Raw genomic sequence first — 22752 nt, 5'->3', positions numbered from 1 at the left:
ACAGAAAATCGAAATGAGAAGTTTGGTATGGGTGAGTGAAGTCACAGTAACTTAAGTGGGAGAACATTGAATTATTTATGCAAAGATTGTGGGTTCGAATCTCATTCATTTTGAAAAATTGTATGCATATAATAAATTGAATATTTAGTCTGATTTTGGAAAAGTGTCTTTTAATAAATATGATTATATACCACAGAAAAAAATTATACTAAATAAAATATTTGCTTGTTGAACTGATCGACTATTGCACAAAAGCATTTTTTCACTTCATGGACCTTCTGCAGGGCTGTAGTAACTCAAGTCGTCAGATATCAGTACGCTCATGAACACAATGTACACTCAACGGATGGATGTCTTATCATAGAAAACATGGCATTTTTGCTCATCTTTTGTACAAAGAGTACATTTATAAACAAGATAGATGCTATTTGATATAGACATATAATTTTACACATGCTTTTATCCGCGACTTCATCCACGCAGGACTCTCTGTTTTAATGTACCTTTCTAATGTGATGCAGAGTGCTTCTATGGTTTCTAATATAATGTCTTGTTTCTCAAATGTTTCTCTTCTTCAGTTAACTTTAGTTTATACATGGTAAAAAATTGTCCATTTGTTTCCTTTAGAGATGGAATTTTCAAAAATCCTTTCTTAGCGGCTATAAGAATGCACTGCCGAAATTTCACCCTTGGATTTGATCAGTGCATTGTCTGTCAGTCAGTCACAGAACTGTTTTGTATATACAGAGAGGGTTGGTCTTTTGTGTTATCCATTTCAACTGACAATAGGATAGGAATGAGAACTCCCAAAATTCAAATTTGAAGCAAGAAAAAAACCTTAAGCCACCAAAGATTGATAAAAATAATGCCAACACATGCACTGGAGAAGGAGACTTGACTTCACAAAAATCACCTAGACCCAACAGTGTAGATGGTGAAATGTGTCTGACACATTCACCCAGCAAGGATAAGCAAAACAAAATGAATGGTAACAACCAAATTAAAGGTTCAATGTATAATGACATGTCCAAAGGATATTGATCAGACTATACACAGAAAAATATAGTTGGTAATAATAGCACATGAATGGCAGATGAAGTGTTCCATGCTGCATGAATCTTGTACTTTATGTTTATTTTAATTGTGATAAATAAAGTACTGATTATTGATTTATATACGGTCAAATTTGCGCGTGTAATGAGTTGAATCTATCACTTCCCGCAGTCCACTGGCAATTTCAGCTTTTGTAATTTACAATGAATAACGGGCAGGGCCTTCTCGAATCACCTGCCCTGGGTGTTGGCAGTCTGGGATGAGACCTCAGTCTTATCCATCCATCCATCGAGGTTGGACTCCAGGTACTGTCAACCACTAGGTCAATTCAACACTCGATGCATTGTTTAGATCCAAACCAATCACACTCTTACTCCCAATAAAATACATTCTTTTTCATTTGCACACCATTCATTCAGTTAGGGAGTGGATTACTTGATATTCTGCCATCTACCCTCTCACTCTACACTTCCACGCTAATAAATACATTTATTCTCAACACACACTTGGGGACCCAGCAGTAACAGCACAATATACAATAAAACAGCCCTGTTTACTACAGAAATCAGAACAACCCAAAACAACATCAATTACTCTCTATATAGAGCCAAGGGAATGCACCCTTCAATTTCCCTGCATGTATACAAATACATTGGCCCAAAAATAAGTGTCTGTGAGCCAACCTCGCATAGCCTATCCTTATCGCATGACGATTACTCTTCTTCTACAAGTCAGGCCTTCCGAGGGACACCTATCAACAGTGCTCTTGATACACAAGACCTTCTCAGCTGATCTGGCCCACAAACACTGCTATATTCTTTTAATCAAGTGTTTTATTGCATTGTTATCGAAAAGCAGTAAAATATGATGGTGCATCAAGGAGGTTAAGTTTATTATTGTCAATATATAACATATATCTTAATCCTGAATAATCAATAAAATATATAAATATATACACACCAGAACATGACGAAGAAGTCGAAGAAGATGGAATACTACATTCGGATAATGGGCGACCTGAAAAAGCAAGACAATTATGAGGGTTTTTTTTTTTTTTTAATAAATAGGAATGTTAAAACATACAATTAAAAGCTCCAATTATTATTTTTGTTATAGAGTTATTGTGTAATAAATATTTTAGACAGTAATTTCAAATTATTTTATTATATATTTTAATATCAGAAAATTTTATGTTCAATGACATGCGACATAAACGACATTGCGTTTATGTTCAAGCATCCCAATGAAGTAAATTGGGATATTTTTTAAATACAGGAAAAGCGCTTGTTAATAAAAGCACACATTAAAGTCCTGAAATTGGTAAAATTGTATACATAGTTCTGTTCAAAGTTGTGATTATTTTATGACTGTAATTTTTCAAAAAAATTTTTATATTTTTTATGCTAGAGAAAGTTAACTGAACTTACCATCATTTAAACAATATTGTATAGGGGGCTCTGGAAGTCCAGTAATAATGCAACCTAGTCCTAAAAAAAAATTACTGTGTGCATATTATCAAACATTTCAAGTGTTCTTCTTTTCTTTCAAATTTCAGATTGTAATAAAATAAAAACCCTTTTAGATACCTTACTATTCCTAATGAATTGTTAATAATGCCAAAGTAAAACCTACTAAACAAATTAATTCAATATAATTGAATCAACTCTTGAAGAGAGCCAAAATAAAATATTAACCTAGCTCACTATAGATTGTAATGCTCCGGTAATTTTTTTAAAATAAATGTTTAATTTTTGAAAATGTATACAATAAAAACACCGAATTATATTTTGGGCAATTATATTTTTACAGATATATCCAGAACATCTGTTAGAAGTTAAAGAAACCAAAGGAAAAACATCACTCAAATAAATTATATTAATATATGACAATTATTCGTTACAAAGTGAGAAAGTTTATTGGACCATGCTATAAAAATAAACAGAAAGCATAACTAATTTATTCAAGAGAAATTATTAAGAGATAATAATTAAAACCCATTATTTTAATAAAACGAGTTAATATCAATTGAAAATACCTTCATTTACAAACTGCTGTTGTTCTTCAGGTGGGTATTGCCCTAAAACAAAAATAACAAATTTTGTAATATAAAACCTAGACTAAGTTATAACAAAAAATAAGTTATTGTTATTGCAATGCTTGTTGCATTTTTTAAGAAACTAAATTAATAGTTCTTTGAAATTTAAATTTGTAAATTTAAAAAAAGTGACAGTTAAGCACAGAAAAGTAGATTATATAAAATAGATTGTTTAAAAGAAAATTTAATATTTACAAGCACTTTTTTTTATAAATCAAGCGCACTATTTATCAAGCTTTCATTTAACTTATATTCTCATAGCAGATACTAAATAAAAATAAGATTAATCAATAAGTGAAAGACAATGTCATGCTCATATTGCACTTTCACAATAACCTAATTACTGCTGGTTGAACAAGAAAACTAGAATTATCTTTTAAAGAAAGTTTTATTTAAATTTAATTTGTTTTTAGTCACTACTAAAGACCAAATTCTCGTGTAATTGCATCTATTGCTAACTCTGATTTCAATGAAACCAAAACAGAATAAAAATAAAAAAATAAACAGAAATTCGCATCATAGTTTGCACGAAATTACGTTTTTATGGTTTGCTGCACAAATTTGCATTTTTCCCAATTTTTTTATGTTATTATTTCATTTGTTTTAATACATCAAAACAATGTGGAAATACATAATTTTTATAGGTTAACAGTATTGAGTAAATCAATTGAGGGTAAAATCTTTTTTATAATAAGCTTTGAAGTTTTCAAAAAATTGTTGTATGTTTGAGATCCAATGATCTGCTTTGTTCCAACACTTGCATATTTCTCACTTTTCATTTATGTCTTACTTCAAATTGGGAGCAAAGCAAAACCATGTTAAAAAAATTCTAAGTTCAAAAATGATGACTGCAGGGCTACCTGGAACCAAAGACTGGCATACAGAGTTGAACCTCTTGCAATCCACCAATAATTAATTCCAGGTTTTGTAATTTACAATACTTACCAGCAGGCCTCAAGAATCATCCAACATGGGTGTGGGGACAGACCTTGGTCTTATACGTCCAGCCGTTGAGGTTGGACTCCAGGGCTATCTACAGGTAGGTCATTTCAGCCACCAACACAATCAGTAATGAAAACCCATTCATACTCTCACTCACTCTTAAATTCAATTCTTATTTACATACCATTCACTCAGTTAGGGAGGTGGAGTACTTGATATTCTGCCATCTCACTGTACACATTCACACTAATAAATACATTTATTCTCAACAAACATTAGGGTCAGCAATATCAGCACAGTATAAAATAAAACAATCCTGTTTCCTCCAAAAATCGGCAAAGGGGACTCAAGCATAATTCTCATATCTCGTGCTCTCTATATAAAGCCAAGGGATTGCACCCTTCAATTAGGTGGGATACATCGAGCCTTTTTCTACATGTGGGGCACACACACACACACACACACACACACACACACACTTCTAGGAGTCAGATCCTCTAATGGCCACATATTTGACAGTGCTCTGTATATTATATTACAATAAAAAAGTTAATTTGTTGTACTTTACTGTTATTATTTTTTTACTGTTTAAAGCTAAATGTTGTTTATAGAATATCTGTTCTTTTATACATAGTTTATAAACTTTAAAATTTACTTTATTGGTTATTTACTTGTATATTATCAATTTTTTGGGGGTTTATGCTATATATTACCCATTACTTTAATTTTAATTTTATTTTTGTACATATTGATCTTAAAAAATGAGTATAATCATTTAATCATAAAATAAACAAACACACATCATAAACAATGTTTAAGATTATTACCCCCTTTATTACCCTTTTTTGCATGATTTTAGGTTTTTACTGTACGTTTTGTAAGTTTTTACTGCACGAAAATTCAGTCTTTAGTCATTACTGATTATTTTAGTTCAATTTTTTTTTTTTTTTTTTTAATTGAACTGCTCATTAAGTTGCAACATTTAAAAAATACTTAGACTCTTTCATTGAGTTTTATATGATTAAGTGTTAATAATAGACACAAGTGATTTACTGAAAAGTCAGAATTCTTACAAAACATAATTATGTTATATTTTTTTAATTTTATAGGGAACAATATAGATATTAACCTGCCAAATTTAATGTTAACTTATTATTAATAATAATAATAATAAAATAAATCTCCTATACAAAAATGAAAGAGAAGATGGATGTTAGTTATTAATGACCTTACTGTACCAGGTAACCAGAAAAGTTTATGCAGTTTTTCATTTGTTATTGTTTTAATACCGTCAATCAACATTTTTATTTACATTAGGTAGTACATCACGTAATTCCAAGGGGAAAATGCATCAATTCATCAATAAAAAGTGTCTCACTGTAATAATAAAACTTTTTCTTTCTCGTGTCTTCAAAAACCATAAGTCATGCTTATTGTATGAATTTAAGTTCGGTACTAGGGCATCCGAGGCAGCTCATGAAATTTACATAGCTTTCAGTGATGAATCAATAAGTGACCACACTGCCAAAAAGTGGTTCAAAAAGTTTGCTTCTGGGAATGAAGGGGTTGAAGATGAACCATGGTCTGGTAGACCTGTCTTGAATGACGACGAATTGAGGGAAGCTAACGATCTTGATTTACATGAAACATGTCAGGAGCTCACCAGTGTTCAACATAAGCAATGAAACCATTTGCTCTAGCTACATAGAATTGTATGTAGAAGCTGAGCAAATAGGTTCCTCATAAATTGACTGACAGTAAGAAATTTCAGCATCTAAAAATCTGCGAAACATTTATACAAAATGGATCATGTGCAATAACACCAGCAGATCATACAATTGGCTGTCACCAAATGCTCCTGACTCACCCACCAGAAAGTATACTTGACCGTGGTTCAACTTTAATTCTCTCATTCCCAGAGCCAACCTCTTTGAACAAGTTTTGGGCAGTGCGCCCACTTATTGTTTCATCACCGAACGCAGTGCAAATTTTATGAGCTTCCTCGGCCGCATTAGGGCCAAGTTAAAATTCATAGAATAAGTGAGTACAAATTATGGGTTTTGATGCCATGGAAAAGAAAATATTTTATAATTTACAAGGATCTGTTCAATCAACTTTTTCTTTAAATACTGACACATTATTCTCTTGGTATTACGTAAACACCTAATCCTCCTATATAAACAGAAATGTTAATTAACGGTATTCAAACAATAACAAATGAAATGCCGCATCATATTTTCTTGTTAACTGGTTTAAAAGTGTTGTTTCAAAAGGAAGCATAATCTTTCTAGATTACAGTTAATAATGTGTAAAATGTAGCATTGAAAAGGACCAGGCAGTTACGAGAAAAGTACTTACATAATTCCTGAGTTAGTTCAGTAGAAGTAAAAGTATTGGCTATAAAAAAAATAACACAGCTTTTAGTATTTTAGTAATCAAAAGTTCAGTAGGCAGAAAAAAAAAGAATCAGGTTTGAAACAAGACCACTGCAGATCTGCAAGCTCTGAAGTTTCCTCTAACATTTGTAAATTAATTCTATTAAGATCTATGACATTTTTGGTGCATTTACTTGAAAAAAGTAGCTTTTTAGTTAAACAATTAATAATAATAATTTTAAAAACTATAAGGTAAGTATTTGTTGTAAATAATTACTATTGATGTTTTTCTATTTTGTAAGGTGGTAAGAAAATTTTTAACTTAATCTTATATGAAAACAATATATCTTGTAATCACTATTTTCATGGACCCTCAATCATTATTTTGTAATACATACTATTTAATAAGTGAAAAGTGATTTTAGCTCTTTGGTCTAGTTTCATAAAAAACAATTTTAGCAAGCTGATTGATTTTTTTTCTTTGTTATTACATGCCTTTATTAATGAGATGCAGTTGAAATCACTATGCATAATTTGTTTTGCCATACACCATTGTAATTTTAAAGTATTAAACACTTACTTAAATAATATTCTTCGAGGGCTGTGTGCGGTATCATGCATGCTTCATAATAAGGATCCCCAGGCTGACCTTGAAATGACAAAATGAAAATACTTACAGTCGTAAAAAATTTCATCAATTTTTAAACTGCATATATAAAAATCATGAAGTTCACATAATTTTTTATATACCTTGAATGCCAGCAGCAGACCACGGATTAAAGTCAGTAAACACATCTAGAAGAAAATGTACAATCAGTTTCCTCTAAACAAAATCTCAAATTGTGTTAAAACCAAATAATTATTTGAAATTAAACAACAAAAGAGTTATCCCTTCTTTTAACAGTTTATCTGCACTGATCATATGTTATATTCTATTTTACTTTAAATACTAAATCCTCACAAGGAAGTTTTAGCAGCTAGGGTGTCATATTGGATCATTTGGGGAGGGGGAGTCGTCAAATATAAGAAAAGTGCCACACCACCAAAAATCGAGTTCGGTGTGTGGGCTGCACTGCATACACGCAGGGGCAGATTGAAGGGATGTTGTTCCCCCCACATAAACTGAACTGAATGCTTGTATATTGAGAACAGGAAAATCTTTATAATATGCATGGATACACTCAGTACGGTTTCATAACTAAGGAAAAAGCCTCTGTGGATCGACTAAAAAATAAAATATTTGAACAATTAAAAGGGGTCAATGCTGATAGGAAGAATATCGTGCTGGACTGGATTTCTGAACACATAGGAATAGCTGGGAATGAAGAAGCAGACAAATTGGCTAAAGAGGTTGCATCCGTGCAGCAAATGTGATAAATTAATGAATAATAAAAGATAAATGGGAACATCGCTGGGCACAGGCTTCTGCTAAATTACATCATAGAAAGACTGGCATTGATCCAACTTACAAGGTTACCCATAGGTTATACTAGGCTTACACATGAGCACTTGCTGGCAGGAAAGAGACTACATCAGTGCTCATTATGTACTGAAAGATTAAACGTTGAACATATTTTGCAATGCAGAAAACTAAAAGCCTGCAGGATGAGGTATGTTTTCCTGCTAACCTATGCATGGCATTATCTGGATCACTGTTTTAGAACATCAGGGTTATAAAAGTTTAAAATTTATATAGTATGTGTTAGTGTGAATGTAAATTATTAACGTAATGAGGGGACTGTCACTACCCTAAGGAATATATAAGTACATTTAAGTAGGGGGTATGTTACACAGAGAGTGAAAGTAATCTATTAGAGTGAATGAGGTTATAACCCCGCCCTAAGTATAGAGTACTCTGGTAGAGTAAATGTGACCACTTGTCTTGATAGAGGAGGTGAAGGGATATCAGCATCGTCAGAATATTTAATATCATGACTCCAGACAGGTCTTCTGGCTATCTCGTTGAAAATTTTTTTTAAAGCATATAAGGCTGGTGATGACCACCATTATTGGCCCATAAATAATAGATACTACTACTACTAAATCCCCATAGAAATTGTATTTTTCATTACACTTGTCATAGAAAAGAAGTGTAAAAATACCATGTCCTTAATTCAGTACATTCAGGTTTCTTAATATTTAAGTAAACTTTGCTTCACTGATATTGTTAAGAAAATTCTGTTTTACCTGAAATTCTTTTTCAACAGATCCCCACACACTGAAAAGAGGAGATGGAAGGCACTCCCATCTCACATTCTCTCTTTACATATACTCACACAATGACCAAGAGCTCACTTAGAAGGAGCACAATTAATTCTAACAATAATAAATATTTGGACTAGTAATAAGTTATTATTTACGACAACTACATACCGATAGAATGTGTAGGCATTTCATAAACATTAGGATCACCCAAATCGCCATATGCTGGAAAAAAAACATAAATTGTAGATATAGTAAAATTTAAAAAATAATAATAAAACTGATGATTGATATATCATCATTGTTATCTTTTGTACTAATTTATTTCTTTATATATATTAATAAAAGAATGATGTTGTCAGGAACAATAAAAAGAGCAGTAACGTGAACAATACTTTTAATTATAAAAGCAGCAATGCACAAACAGGTGTCTGTGGAATAACTAACAAAGTAACAACTTCCCTCTACTAGAGTTACCGGTGTTACCAAATTCATTTTCTAAATTTATCTGCCAATACCCTCCCTAAATTTTAGAAATGAGTAAACACTTTCTTTCATATTATTAATCAATGACAAGGAACTTGAATAACGTAATTTAAAAATAACATATAACATAGAATTCACATATAATTTATACATTATAACTTATAATCTAATATTATTTATATAAACATAATTCTAAAATTTCTAATAGCAATCTTAAAAATCAAGTAGACTAAATTCCTTTTTGAACTGACTGAATTTACTTTTAGGAATTGCTTTTGTCATAATATATCGCAATTTGATGATTGATATTGTTGGAATATATTTCACTTCAACGACATTTTCTGAAATTAAATGATGTTTAACATCAATATGTTTACTCCTTTTCGTTTCACGAGTGTTTGCCATTTTAATTGCAGATTGATTATCCTCATAAACAGTAATCTTCATTTTATTTTGACCAGTGATAAATTCAAAGAGTTGTTTTAAAAACATACATTCAGTGATACCCATAGATAGTGAAACATATTGAGACTCAGCAGATGACAAAGCAACAACTTCTGTTCCTTTGACTTCCATGAAATTATGTTTTTATTTAATTTAATGACAAAACCACTGATACTTTTACGATCCCTTACATCTGATCCAAAGTCTGCATTGACAAAAACTTTCATGTTAAAATCACTGCCGTTATTCTTCTGAAAAATCAATTTACAATTTTTTGAATCTTTAAGTATCTTAAAACGTTTTTCAAATGCTTCCACTGAGTTGGACTGAAATTATGCTGAAACTGACTGAAGAATGTAATTGCAAAACATAAATCTGGTCGTGTTCCTAACATCAATACATTAAACGTCCAACAAGTTCTCTATATGGCAAAACACAATTAGTAGGATTATAACTAACTAAGTCAAATTTAAGTCAAACAGGCAGAGGTATAGCACTTTCTTTACTACTGGTCATCTTAAATTTATTTAAAATCTTATCAATTAGATTATTTTGTGATAAATACATCTTATCATTTTTCCTTTCAATTTCAATTCCCAGAAATTTATTTTTCTTCCCATTAGTATTAATAATTTCTTTAATCTCAAATTTTAATTTTAACAAATTTATAATATCTGAAAACTCGTCATCTTTATCAGTGAACAAAAATTATATCATCTACCCACATTAGTAAATATGTACCTTTTGTACAAACAAGGATCTACGTTACTCCTTACAAAACTCATTTTTATAATATAAGAATTAAAACAATCATTCCATTCTTTTGGTGCAAATTTTAACCCACATAACGACTTCATTAACTTACAAACATATCCTTCCTGAATGTTCTTTAATCCTGCAAGTGGTTTCATATAAATTGGTTCCTTCAATGTCCCATTCAGAAATGCTGCTTTTACATCAAGCTGATGAAGTCTTAATTCTTGCTGTAGTGAAAAAACTAATAGTGCTCGTATTGTCACCAACCGAGCTACTGGTGCATACAGGTCAACATCTTCAACCAGTTCTTGAAGAAAACCACGTGCAACGAAGCATGCTTTCTTAATTGGCACATTGGATATGGTCTTTTCAGTAAAAACTCACTTTGAATCAATTAGTTTTACACCTTGAGGTTTAGGTACCATTTCCCATGTTCCGTTTTTTTCATGATTCTGTAGCTCCTCAGTAATGATGTCATCCCATCCATCTCCTGAGTTGATTGCTTCATTGTAAGTAGTAGGCACCTCAGAAGGTAAATGCTCCGCAGTCAATGCCATCATTAATTCTACTTCAAAATCATCATACCTTCTAGGTAATCTCTTTACTCTTGAAGATTGCCTTTGTCTCTTATTCGTCTGATCCTCTTCTTCTGGTGTAGGTTGAGCTTCTTCTTCTGGTGTAGGTTGAACTTCTTTTGGTATAGGGTGAAGGTCCTCTTCTGCAGAAACTGGTACTTCCTCAGTATTAATGATAGGTCGATTTTGTGATTCATCAAATTTTACAGAACAAGCAGTAATTTCTTTGCGCTCATCATGATCCCACAATTAATAACCATTTGCTGTATATCCAATCATTATAAGCTGTTTACGCCTTTCTAATAATTTTCCATCTCGATCCTCCTTGGGTATATGTGCAAAAGCCCGAGTTCCAAATACTCTAATTTTTTCTAAGTTGACTGGCCTATTGAACCAACTTCAGCTGGTATCTGCTCAGTTGCTTTTGTAAAAAGTCTGTTAATTCTCTTGTGTAATTATCTGCTGTGGTACAATGGTTCCAATTTTATTCTGCATATTTGAAGAATATTGCAAATTTGAAACATTGATTACTTAAATAAATTAGGCAAATAAGAACATGAGGGAAAAAAGAGCCTAAAATTTGATCCGAATTTCAGTTAGCTTTCCAGAAAAAAAGACAATTACACTGACACAATATAATTATCTTGAAATTATCGGCATTGGATTTGAGGTTCCTATATCCAAAACTTCTAGGAGAGTTTTTACCCTTCCTGAAAAATAAATTTTTCTGAGATAGTCAGGTTGTGGAAATATGGGCTTTATTTTAAACACAAAATAGTCGATCTCAGTCCTGTTTCATATTTTCAACCTAGTAAACCTAAAAAAATTCCGAAAGTGGAAACTTCACTTCTAAAATAGCAGGTTGGATTTTTCCTTTCAATGCAAAACAGGTATTAGTAAAATCCCTGGCGATGCAGGAAAAATATTACAAGATAAATTAAAAATCACCTTTGATAAAAACACAGGATTGACTGAATTGAGCAAAATGAATAAAATCTTAAATTAAAACAATAAATATTTATTTAGAAATCATGAGATGCGGTCTGGTGTGATGTAGGTTTCAGAAAAACATTTTCTTTATCGTGCCAACGTTTCGATCTTTATTGAGATCATCTTCAGGACTCAAAGTGTTTACCTTCTGTGTAATTGTGTCATTCTTGCGTGTCGTGTCGAGAGAATTGCCATGCAAGAATGGCACAATTACACAGAAGACAAACACTTTGAGCCCTGAAGATGATCTCAATAAAGATCGAAACGTTGGCACGATAAAGAAAATTTTTTCTGAAACCTAAATCCCACCAGACCGCATCTCACGATTTCTAAATAAATATCGATTAACAGTCACTAATCACCACACATAAAACAATAAAGTTGTTATAGAGTGAACCAATGTACCAGTTCTTTTAAGTTCTTACAAGTGTGCTTCCATCACCTGTTTCAACATTGAAAAATCTTTTTGGAGGTAAAAAAATATTTGTTGAGTTACAAATGCTGTAGTTTTAGTGAAAACTAACTTTGAAGTGTATCTACTTGTTAATTTTATTCTACATATTTATTTGTGAATTTGTCTAAAAGTTTGATTATTTATTTAATATAATATTTTAAATTTTGCGATTTTTTGTGTGACCTATTTTTCTGTCCTACTCCTTTCAAAATATATACGTACAACGCCAAAGGGAAAAAACAAATCCACTATAGATGATGAAATGCTGGAACATGTCTGATAACCAATGCAGTGGGAATAAGTGAACAGTCAGAAATAACTAAATTACAATTGTATCACTTCACAAATAAAATCCAGAAATCCCACTAGGTGTACTTAAACAAAACATTCATACATAAATTATCAAAGGAACACCGGATTTAATTAAACTTCAAATAATTATTGGAACTAAATTTGGCAAAATTTTCTTTTCTAACACATATTTCTTCTTTCCAGTAGAATACAATATTATTAATTTAGAAAAAAATTATACCTCAAAAATTAAGATATATGAAAAAAAAGTTGCATAAGCTATAATTTGATTTATAGAAAAGCTGCGACAACAAAACAACTTCATTTCACTTACATTTTTCAATTATTCCACAATCAAATGAAGAAACTGGCTCTGAATATGTTGACAGATGTGAAAAGTTATCCTCTAGCATAGCCATGCTCCAAGTATGTCCTGGTGAAGCCCATTCAGGAAGCTGTTGTACTTTTTGTGGAGATGTTTCTAAGAGAAAGAAAAAAAGGAACTATATTAATTTATAAATCGTTATGCTAGTTGTATAGTAATTAGAATATCGCTATTGTTTTACATGTCAAAAATCTGTAATAATTTGTAATTATGTAATCATTTGTATTTACCAATGCTATTCAACAGTTATTATTAGGTATTATTTAAAAATACCCAGTATATTTAGCCAGACTAAATGAAGTGATAGCAGTTGATACAGAAAATGCAGTTAATACTTTTAATATTTAACTAAAACTTAATTTTAAAAAATGGAGATTTTAAAACTACATATGTCAAGAAAATATTTTAATGACATTTCCTTTAAAATGAAAAGAAAATATTGAAAATAAAAAGGGATTGCAGTGGCCGATTGGTAGGGAGTCTGATTCGTATTTGCCACACTACCAGTTCTGGGTTCAAATCCTGGCAGAGCCCATGGTTTTTAATGGATTGTAGTATGAAAAATGTATTGTAAAATGGTTTGACCCCTCGTCCATAGGTAGCCCTCCAGTATGACAGGAATTACTTACAACTTTTAAAAATAATTTAATTGAAAAATTACCCTGTGCAGAGTTCACTGTTCTAGCCCTTCCTGGTTTTCTTCTCCACATAGAGTCTAGTTCTTAAAAAGAATAAATAAATAAATAATAAATAAATGTGACAAGAAAAGAACAATGATAATTTTCTAATGCTTGGCATTTAAATTATGTTCTAATGAAATATTCATTTTTATTAACTTTACAAACTACCCTTACTATAGCTTGGCTTTGTTTGTTTTTGCTTAGCTTCACACAACTGAATTGACTGAAAAGTTAAAAAAAAATATATAAAAGTTTGGTCATACTGTGGCCAAAATAAAAAAAAGGCAAGAATTATCTTAACAAGGCTAAGGATATGCCACACTCATCCCTCACATGGCCATCTGGTGGGCAGCCGACAACAACAGTGCCCCCAATGTAACGAGCTGATGTCAAGTCTACTAGTAGACTGTAGTGTTTTAAAAATCCATACAGAACGGTGTGGCCTACCCTCATAAGAAAAAAGTCTTAAAGCATGATTAACATAAAAATTTATTTGAATATCTAAGAGTGGTGAACCCTAAATTTAATCTGCCTCTTCACGTATATCATGTCTTATAATTATGGATGTATGTATTTATTAGCAAGAATTTTGGTTGAAAACAGGCCACTTGACGGAGTATCCAAATATCTCAACAGCCTGTTATCTAGGTTTACTTATTGCTAAGGTGGTGCTAAGGCTATGAATGAGTGGTCATTGGCAGAATTTTGCCGACCTTGATGGCACCTATATGTTTTCGATTATAAATAGTTTAGTATGTAATACTAGTGTGAAAGACGAATAAATGTATTTTACTGCGAGAACGATGTTGGATGTATGGGTATGCATGGTGATTTAGTCTATGCGTTTTTATACGAATGATGATTGGTTACCATTGGAATATAGAGAACCGTTGTAGCCCAACACATAATAGTATGCTTGTCTTTTGTATGAATGATATAATGATGCAAAAATTGATGTCATAATATGTGAAGGTTTTGGGGAAGTGTCCTAGGTCTATTAAGATAGCAGATAAAAAATGCAGAGGATAAGAAATGCAAAAGAGAATAATGCAAAAAAGAAACAAGTGAAAAACTTGACTGAGAGCAGAGAAACTTGCTGTTTTTCAAGGGAAAGAAAAAACCTACCCTTATTGATTAGTATTAGTTATCTTACATATTAAAAAAACTATCCTTATTGATCAGTATTAATTATCTTGCATATTAAAAAACTACCCTAATTAATCAGTATTAATTATCTTACATATTAAAAAATACTATACTTGTTGATCAGTATTGACTACCTTACATATTAAAAAAGCTATCCTTATTAATCAGTATTAATTATCTTACATATTAAAAAATACTATCCTTATTTATCAGTATTGATTACCTTACATATTAAAAAAAACTATCCTTATTGATCAGTATTAATTATCTTACATATTAAAAAACTATCCTTATGGATCAGTATTAATTATCTTACATATTAAAAATACTATACTTGTTGATCAGTATTAATTAGCTTACATATTAAAAAGCTGCCTATATTGATTAGTATTATCTTGCATATTAAAAAAACTACCCTTATTAATCAGTATTAATTATCTTGCATATTAAAAAAACTACCCTTATTAATCAGTATTAATTAGCTTACATATTAAAAAAAAACTGCCTATATTGATTAGTATTATCTTGCATATTAAAAAAACTACCCTTATTAATTAGTATTAATTATCTTACATATTAAAAACCTACCCTTATTGATTAGTATTAATTATCTTTCATATTAAAAAAAAAACTTAATGTTTAACTTTCTGTATTAAATACAAACCTGTTTCATTTGATGATGGTATATATTTTGAGTTTATATCTAAAAGAAGGGAAAAATCTGCAAATTGAAAAAATAACAAATTTAATTAACCGCAGAATAATTAATGTGAATTCTTCATTACTTTCATCATCATCATCATCGTCGGTAGCCGTAGCATTAACGCCACCATCATTGCTAATGTTACTATCGTCTTCAAGCTTTTCCATGAGTCTTCTAAAACTCCTATCAGCTCTGCTCTCTGACACAATATTATTTTGTACAAATACAAACTCATCATTCGGAGCGATCGAGAAAAAAGCTCTATTGCTAAAATAAATAAATGATAATAAACAAATGTTATTTTGACATTTTACAAATGGAGACATACCAGACATTTTTCACCAGTCTGGATCTTCTTAAGGTGAGATATATTTGGTCTTCAAGAGCATGTTCTAATTTAGTTGTTCTTGCTGCTCTTTCCTCATCGTCTTCACTACAAAACATTAGACATTAGTAAATTCAAAGATTGAGTTAGTCATCATCAATTTTATTCATTGGAGAAAAAAATCTTATGTAGATAGAACTTATTTTCTACATTTCTTCAGTGAAATCATATAGAATTTAAGCAGGGTTCAGAATTTACAAATATACCACTAATTTATCTTTCCATTTATTTATTACATATTATTTCACATATTATTAAAATTAATACTTACTTCAGAATGTCAAAAGGACACTCAAAAACAAAAAGGAGCCGAGGACAGCATATTCGTCCATGAATTAAAAGATCATGTTGAAGGTCATTATTCAATCGTGTTTTATTACAGTTTGAGTTAAATTCTTCAAGATCCGAAATAATATTTGTAATAATACTCTGATAACTTGGTCTAAAAGTATTTAACAATATTATATATCTCGCATTCATCCGAGTAAGGTAATAGAAGAGCATTACTAACCTGACACGACTGAGCACTTTCAAAAACTGAACTACTGAGAGATCAAGCGTTTCACGTGGATGACATATCACAATAATATGAGATAAAGAAAATAGAAATAGTAATCCTTTTACATAAGAACATTTGAAGTTATTCCAACAGTACAGAAAACCCTTTGTGAACACATAATAAAGCATTAACGACTTGTAGTAATCACATTATAATTATGAATTCACTCATTTCATGGTCTGCTTGACCAATTAATATATTACAATTAATTAAGGTTTTTAAAGATAAAAAAGGTTAAAAAATGGCAAAAAGGAGGGAAAATTCAAAAGGTGGGGTTGAGATGGGAAGTTGGTGTCCGAGTGGATCGAGGTCACGATAGCTCAAGTGGTAGAGCAGCGGCGTATCAAGCCGAAGATCGTGGGTTCAAATCCAGATCGTGCCATTGACTTTTTTATCTCAACTAAAGACCTTAATTAATTGTATTATAATTATGTTTCCATTAAGAGATTTTGTTGAATTGAGCAAGTTTCTAAGCAAAAAAAAGTGTGCCAATTAAAATGAATGAGTTAAGATTGCTTCACGTGAGCTCCTTTAATGGAAACAAAATTTACAAACGAAACAAAGGTATAGCTTAATTTTATTAATTGTCATTAATATCTCCTAATTATTCAACCTGTATTAATTGATAGTCATGAGGTTTAATAAAATGAATTTAAATTTATTTCTGGAAGTACGAATACTGTTTGTACTTCATAATCATCTATGCAACCTACATAAAACCTCGGCCTGCATATAACATATTCTTTAAATTTCATTTTACTTTATGTTCTACAAGTTCTGTACCTTCTCTTTTAAATCATTAGCAGATTCTTTGAACAAATTAGCTAGCTTCCTTGGATTGAATGCCCCTACTAGAAAGAGGTACAAAACCTTCTCGTTCGCTGCATAATACCCTTCTATACAGCACTGTAAAAGAGGAAAAAATGAATATCTTATGACAATATTATAACAATAAGTAAAGCAATTTTTAACAAAAAACTCATTAATGGTAAGTTACTGATGGATATAATCCAATCACTTATTTTTGTGGATATTTTTTTCATTAAATTCTACCTACCATACAATTTATACCAAAGCAAAGGTTAAAGGGTTAAACATATATGGAAAATCTATTTTTAAAAAATTACATCAGTTTCTTCATCATCAATATTTCTATTATAGTTGTCGTTATCATCAAGAGTAAATCCAAATATTGTCGGGTAGTCATCAAGGATGGATGTTTTTCCAAAAAAAGAAACAATGACGACTTGATCACTCAACTCTTCCTCGGAGAAAAACCTGAAAAACAAAACGGAATATGTTTTTCTCAGAACTGAAAATTCTATCAACAGTAATATTTACTTTATTTAACCATTGTTTTTGGACCTTTTTTTAAATATATATGTATCTTCCAATTTGTCTAATAACTGTTTGTTTTTGGACGAATAAGATCATCACTCTCAAGAAATGCTTTTGATGACACCCAAACATAGATGTTAAGGGTTGATTCAATTAAAACAATTAGGACCGCCCATAAAATATAGGAAAAAGTGTCAAAAATACAAAGCAAAAAAAATCAGACTCTAGATTTATGCGAGGGCTTTTAAGCAGTACGGGTACAAAACTGTGCATCTTTCCAGCAGATAAAACACCATTATTGATGCAGTAAGATGTTTTCCCCAAATCAACAGCCCTCCACCCGAGAAGCAGAGCAAGAGAATCCTAACAGCAAACCAAAAGATTGGTCCCCATTCAAGTGCTTGAAAACAAAAAACAGCAATTAACTTAATTCATTTGGACACTCTCGACTCTCTTAGCTAATTGTGAAAAAAATAAAAATTGAAAGGAAATGTCCACATTTTTTTTTTTTTTTAATTCACTTGTCACGCCTGGTTTTACCGCAGGGAACTGAAGAAAATTTTACTTAATTTTTTTTAATGCTTTTTATTTCCATGAATATAGCAATATGATTATTTACACCTGCCGCAGGTGGATAGAAATGATGCTAAAAAGCAGAAATGTGCAGGCCTCCATGTTCCATAAAAAAATAGAAGCAGTGGTGCCGAGAGGATGTCTGCAAGGACCACTCTCGCCTTTGCTGTGGAATGTGGTAGTGGATGACCTCATATGCGAACTAAATGAGTGCGGAATTTATACCCAGGGCTATGCAGATGATGTTGTCATACTAGTCAGAGGGAAAATTCGACTCAACATTAAAAGAGTTCACCCAAAGAAAACTAAAAATGGTGGAACAACGGTGTTCACAACGGGACTTAAAGCAAACCCCTCAAAAACTACCCCAATTGCTTTCACCAAGAAAAGAAACAGAAATACAAGGCCTTCTATAATGAAATTCTGCAGTTAACAAATGAAGTTAAATACCTAGGAATAATCTTTGATAAAAAGTTAACCTACAACCTTCACCTGCAGCATACCATAGCAAAAAGTAAAATATTGCTAATGACCACAAGAAGAACCCTAACCCTAGGCAAATCTTGGGGATTAAAACCGAAAATGGCCCATTGGCTTTATACAGCAGTAATAAGACACAAAATAGCCTATGGATCATTAATCTGGAGGACCAAAGCTCAACAAAAAATAGCTACTCAATCACTAGGCAGCAGACAAAGATTAGCAAATCTATGCATCACAGGGACAATGAGAACAGCCCCTACAAATGCATTAGAAACTAGGAGAGCATCAGATACAATGGTATGGTAGACAGATTGCTCCAAAACGAACAAAGGAACTGGATCGGGTGTTTTCGTACAAGCCGAACAGATGAGCAATGAAACTCATAAGGGAATTACATTTCAGTCTTTCAAGCAGAAATACATGCCATCAACGCTTGTTCCCTGGAAAATCTTAAAAGAGGTTACACTGGCAAAAAAATTCTCATAAGATCTGATAGCCAAGCAGCTATTAAAGCATCAGCATGTAAAACAATCAAAATTAGTCAGTGAATGCATCCAAAATCACCGAACCCTGAGGAAACGAAACAACCTGATAATATCCTGGGTGCTAGGCATTTTGGGTAACGAAAAAGCAGACGCATTGGTCAGTGGAGGATCTACAAGACCATACATAGGCCCCGAACCTATACTTGGGAAAACAAATACAGAATCCTCCATCGCAGAATGGATTCAAATAAAACAAAAGGAGAAGTGGATAAACTCTATCAGCGCTAGACACAATAAACTTGTGTTAAAACAACCTCACCAAGACTGGCAAACTCACTGCTGCAATTGGAGAGGGCTAGTCTCAGAGTAGTGATAGGACTATTAACCGGTCACTAGCATCTGAGAAACATCCACACAACATGGGCATATACAGCGATGATCCCATCTGCAGATTATGTAATGAGGAGAAGGAAACAGCCACTCATATCATCTTCGAATGCGAGGCAATGGCTCAATGGAGGTTTAACCTAACGTACGGAAAAAACTTAGGGAATCAAATTGCAGCAGCGACAGTCAATGACCTGATACTTCTGAGAAGAAGGATTAAGTCTATTGCACTGAACTACGGAACTATTTAGGTACAATAAGCCAGAAGGCTGTAGTGCCTGGGGAGTACAAACCCCGCTTCCTAGTATCCTCTAACCAAGATTATGTACAAAGCATAGGCCGTTGTTAAGATAAAAAAAAATAATAATAAAGAGAAAAATTAAGTAATTTATTGTACATAAATTTATCTTGTTCTTTGTTCACCAGATTATTATATTGGCTATTTCATTATTTTTTATCAATAATCTTGACTCAAAGAAGACGGATATTCCATTGATGTAAATACTCATATATTTGAAAAAGAGTATGTTTTGTTATTTATATTAATTGTGAAATAAAGTGTTATCATTATTAATAATACTCACTTGAATAAGTTTTCCGCCGGCAATCTGAATTTCCACTCCATTTTCCCAGGGCGTGAGTTTAAATTCAAAACGCATTGGCGAAGGGGGGGATTTTGAACTGAAAACGGGAAAAAGACAGCTGACGGTCGGATCTTTCGACATACGGCAAACGTCCCATCACTCTTTCCTCCTCCAATTCAATTTAGGCTCAATTCACGGGCCTCCCTCAAGTCCGAAACCTCCTCCGACCAAAAAATGGAGGTTACACAAACAAAGATTTCTCTCTTTGTTGTCTTCGAGATGTTCATGAACGAACGAACGAGTGAATCGATCATCAAAATCCCTTTTCAAATTTTTTCAGTTCATCAAACTCTCATAGATTACATATTTTACGGAAATTAATCAAATTTACAAAAATCTTTAATTATAGAAATATACAATATATAAAATCTAACAATATAAAAGCAAAGCTAAGAAAACAAAGGAAACATTAGTTAAGTATTAAACAATATGTAAGAAATTACCTTAAAAGAATGTTTTATATATGTATATAAGTATATAAATCACGTGGTTATAAACAATTTAAGTAGCAGATAAACAAAATTGTTAAAATAACAAGAACAACAACAAACATTAATAATAATAAACGATAAACTATATTTATATATTTTATATAATTATGTATAATAGTTTATATAATAGAATTTCATTTTATATCATACAACTATATTTATTTCATGTATTTGTAGTAACATGGGGTGCCGATCCGTTCAGAGGCATGCTATATTATAAAGTATAGTAGTATAAAGATCGAATTTGGATCAATTTTTTATGAACAGGCTTCCTACTCGTTTTTGAAAAAAAATTGACATTTTTCATAATGCTTGATTAAGGCGCATCCTTGGTGGTTTGCCAAGTACTCCGATCGTGGCTTTGTCGGCAGAATCTTGTGAGCCTCCCCTGGAAATAAGGCGATTAAAATTAGCACCGAATTTCCTCACTAAACTAGTCAGCCAGGAGAGCTACTCCCACAGAAAAAGTTCAAAACTGCAAGTCCTAGAATAAAAAAAAGACCCCCCCCCCACATTAGTTTCGGCTTTTCTACATTCAATCCCGTACATATACTCACTACTTAAAAGCTCTGTTGACCCTTTATACCAGCAAGATTATAGAGCATTGACAAATAGCTTTGACACAGTGTTTTTAAAACACTACTCGAAGTCCGCTCAACACAGTACAGATGGAATTTATAGCAGATATGGCTGAAAACTATCCAGACCACCTGCAAATTTTTACTGATGGATCACTCTTGGATGGCAGGTCAGGTTGCGCTATTTTCTAATACAAAACCGAATGTAAAGAACAGTACACTCTTCCAAACTCAATCAGTGTCTACACAGTGGAATTAACCGCCATAGCTAAAGCACTTGAATATATAAAAAAAACGAATGAAGCTAAATTCTGCTTATTACCGGACTGTCGAAACGCTGTAGAGTGTAGATAGTATAAGTAAGGTAACCCCAAGCTGTAAAGTTAATAATTATATCATTGCGGATGTTTACCAAAAGATCTTTTATCATCAGCTTAAAAAAACTGGAAAAACTGTGATAATATGCTGGGTTAAAGGTCATTCAGGTATTTATCATAACAAAACAGTAGATGCATTGGTGAAGGCGAAGGAGGCCATTGTATCTGGTGTATCCCATTGGATGAGAATTTGTAAAACTGACAGTAAATTTTTTTTCAACCAATTGTATTCCAATCTATGGGATAAATAATACAGCTCAGCAACAGCTGGCGAGTACTATCGAGTTTTATTCCCAAAGCTTAAAGCAAAACTGTGGTTTTCGGAAGGAGGCAGGCAAAAGGAATTCTATTCTTTTATTTTCATAATGAAAACTAATCATGTCTCGAAACGCTGTTGACAAGTAACAACATGACGGTTTTGGATTTGATTTAAAAATTTCTTAAATCAATAAACATTTCTTTTTAAGGTCTGGGAGAAAGGGGGAAAACCTACTAAAATAATAAAGATAATACTTAAAAAAAATCATATGGCAATATTTCCAAAGGAAAAAGCCAAGGGGGAGAAAAAAATATTTATTTCAAAACATTCTATAAACTTATTGTCTTTTGGATTTGCATTTAGATTTGTATAGGCCCAAATCCGAAATACAAACATGTGCTGCGCTGAGCCTATTGGCTTCTTGTAGTCCACCGGCAATTCCAGCTTTTGCTATTTACAGTAAATTGCCGGCAGACTCAAAAATCACTCATCACGGATGTTGGCAGACCTCAGTCCTATTCTTATCCAGCCAGTCACTGAGGTTGTGCTTGGGGGGGAGGTACTGTCAACAGCCTGTTCAATTCAGCACCCAGCGCATGCAGTTCCAAAACCCATA

At 32.1% G+C, this 22752-nt stretch overlaps 1 protein-coding gene across 8 annotated transcripts in view; it reads right to left on the bottom strand.

The window, feature by feature from the left end:
* Nucleotides 1-20614, bottom strand: part of LOC106665369 (protein SMG8) — a 32958-nt gene extending 12344 nt beyond the window's left edge. For 3 of the 8 annotated variants that reach the window (XM_014391745.2, XM_014391746.2, XM_014391748.2), the window contains exons 1-17: nucleotides 20372-20614; nucleotides 17649-17799; nucleotides 17305-17427; nucleotides 16474-16625; nucleotides 16234-16404; nucleotides 15906-16010; nucleotides 15660-15844; nucleotides 15539-15595; nucleotides 13710-13769; nucleotides 12998-13144; nucleotides 8839-8892; nucleotides 7216-7260; nucleotides 7046-7114; nucleotides 6449-6487; nucleotides 3089-3130; nucleotides 2481-2540; nucleotides 2014-2070 (exon numbers count right to left, since the gene is read on the bottom strand). In XM_014391745.2, coding sequence (XP_014247231.1) covers nucleotides 2014-2070; nucleotides 2481-2540; nucleotides 3089-3130; nucleotides 6449-6487; nucleotides 7046-7114; nucleotides 7216-7260; nucleotides 8839-8892; nucleotides 12998-13144; nucleotides 13710-13769; nucleotides 15539-15595; nucleotides 15660-15844; nucleotides 15906-16010; nucleotides 16234-16404; nucleotides 16474-16625; nucleotides 17305-17427; nucleotides 17649-17799; nucleotides 20372-20412 — 1558 coding nt within the window. In that variant the 5' untranslated portion in view covers nucleotides 20413-20614. The remainder of the gene's footprint in view (nucleotides 1-2013; nucleotides 2071-2480; nucleotides 2541-3088; nucleotides 3131-6448; nucleotides 6488-7045; nucleotides 7115-7215; nucleotides 7261-8838; nucleotides 8893-12997; nucleotides 13145-13709; nucleotides 13770-15538; nucleotides 15596-15659; nucleotides 15845-15905; nucleotides 16011-16233; nucleotides 16405-16473; nucleotides 16626-17304; nucleotides 17428-17648; nucleotides 17800-20371) is intronic. The other 5 variants (XM_014391749.2, XM_014391751.2, XM_014391752.2 and 2 more) reach the window with 4 other exon arrangements.
* Nucleotides 20615-22752: the final 2138 nt, after the last annotated feature.

This window comes from Cimex lectularius, unplaced genomic scaffold (genome assembly GCF_000648675.2).
Source record: "Cimex lectularius strain Harlan isolate CLEC.00 unplaced genomic scaffold, Clec_2.1 scaffold158, whole genome shotgun sequence".
Taxonomy (NCBI): Eukaryota; Metazoa; Arthropoda; class Insecta; order Hemiptera; family Cimicidae; genus Cimex; species Cimex lectularius.
This window is presented reverse-complemented; position numbering and strand designations above follow the sequence as displayed.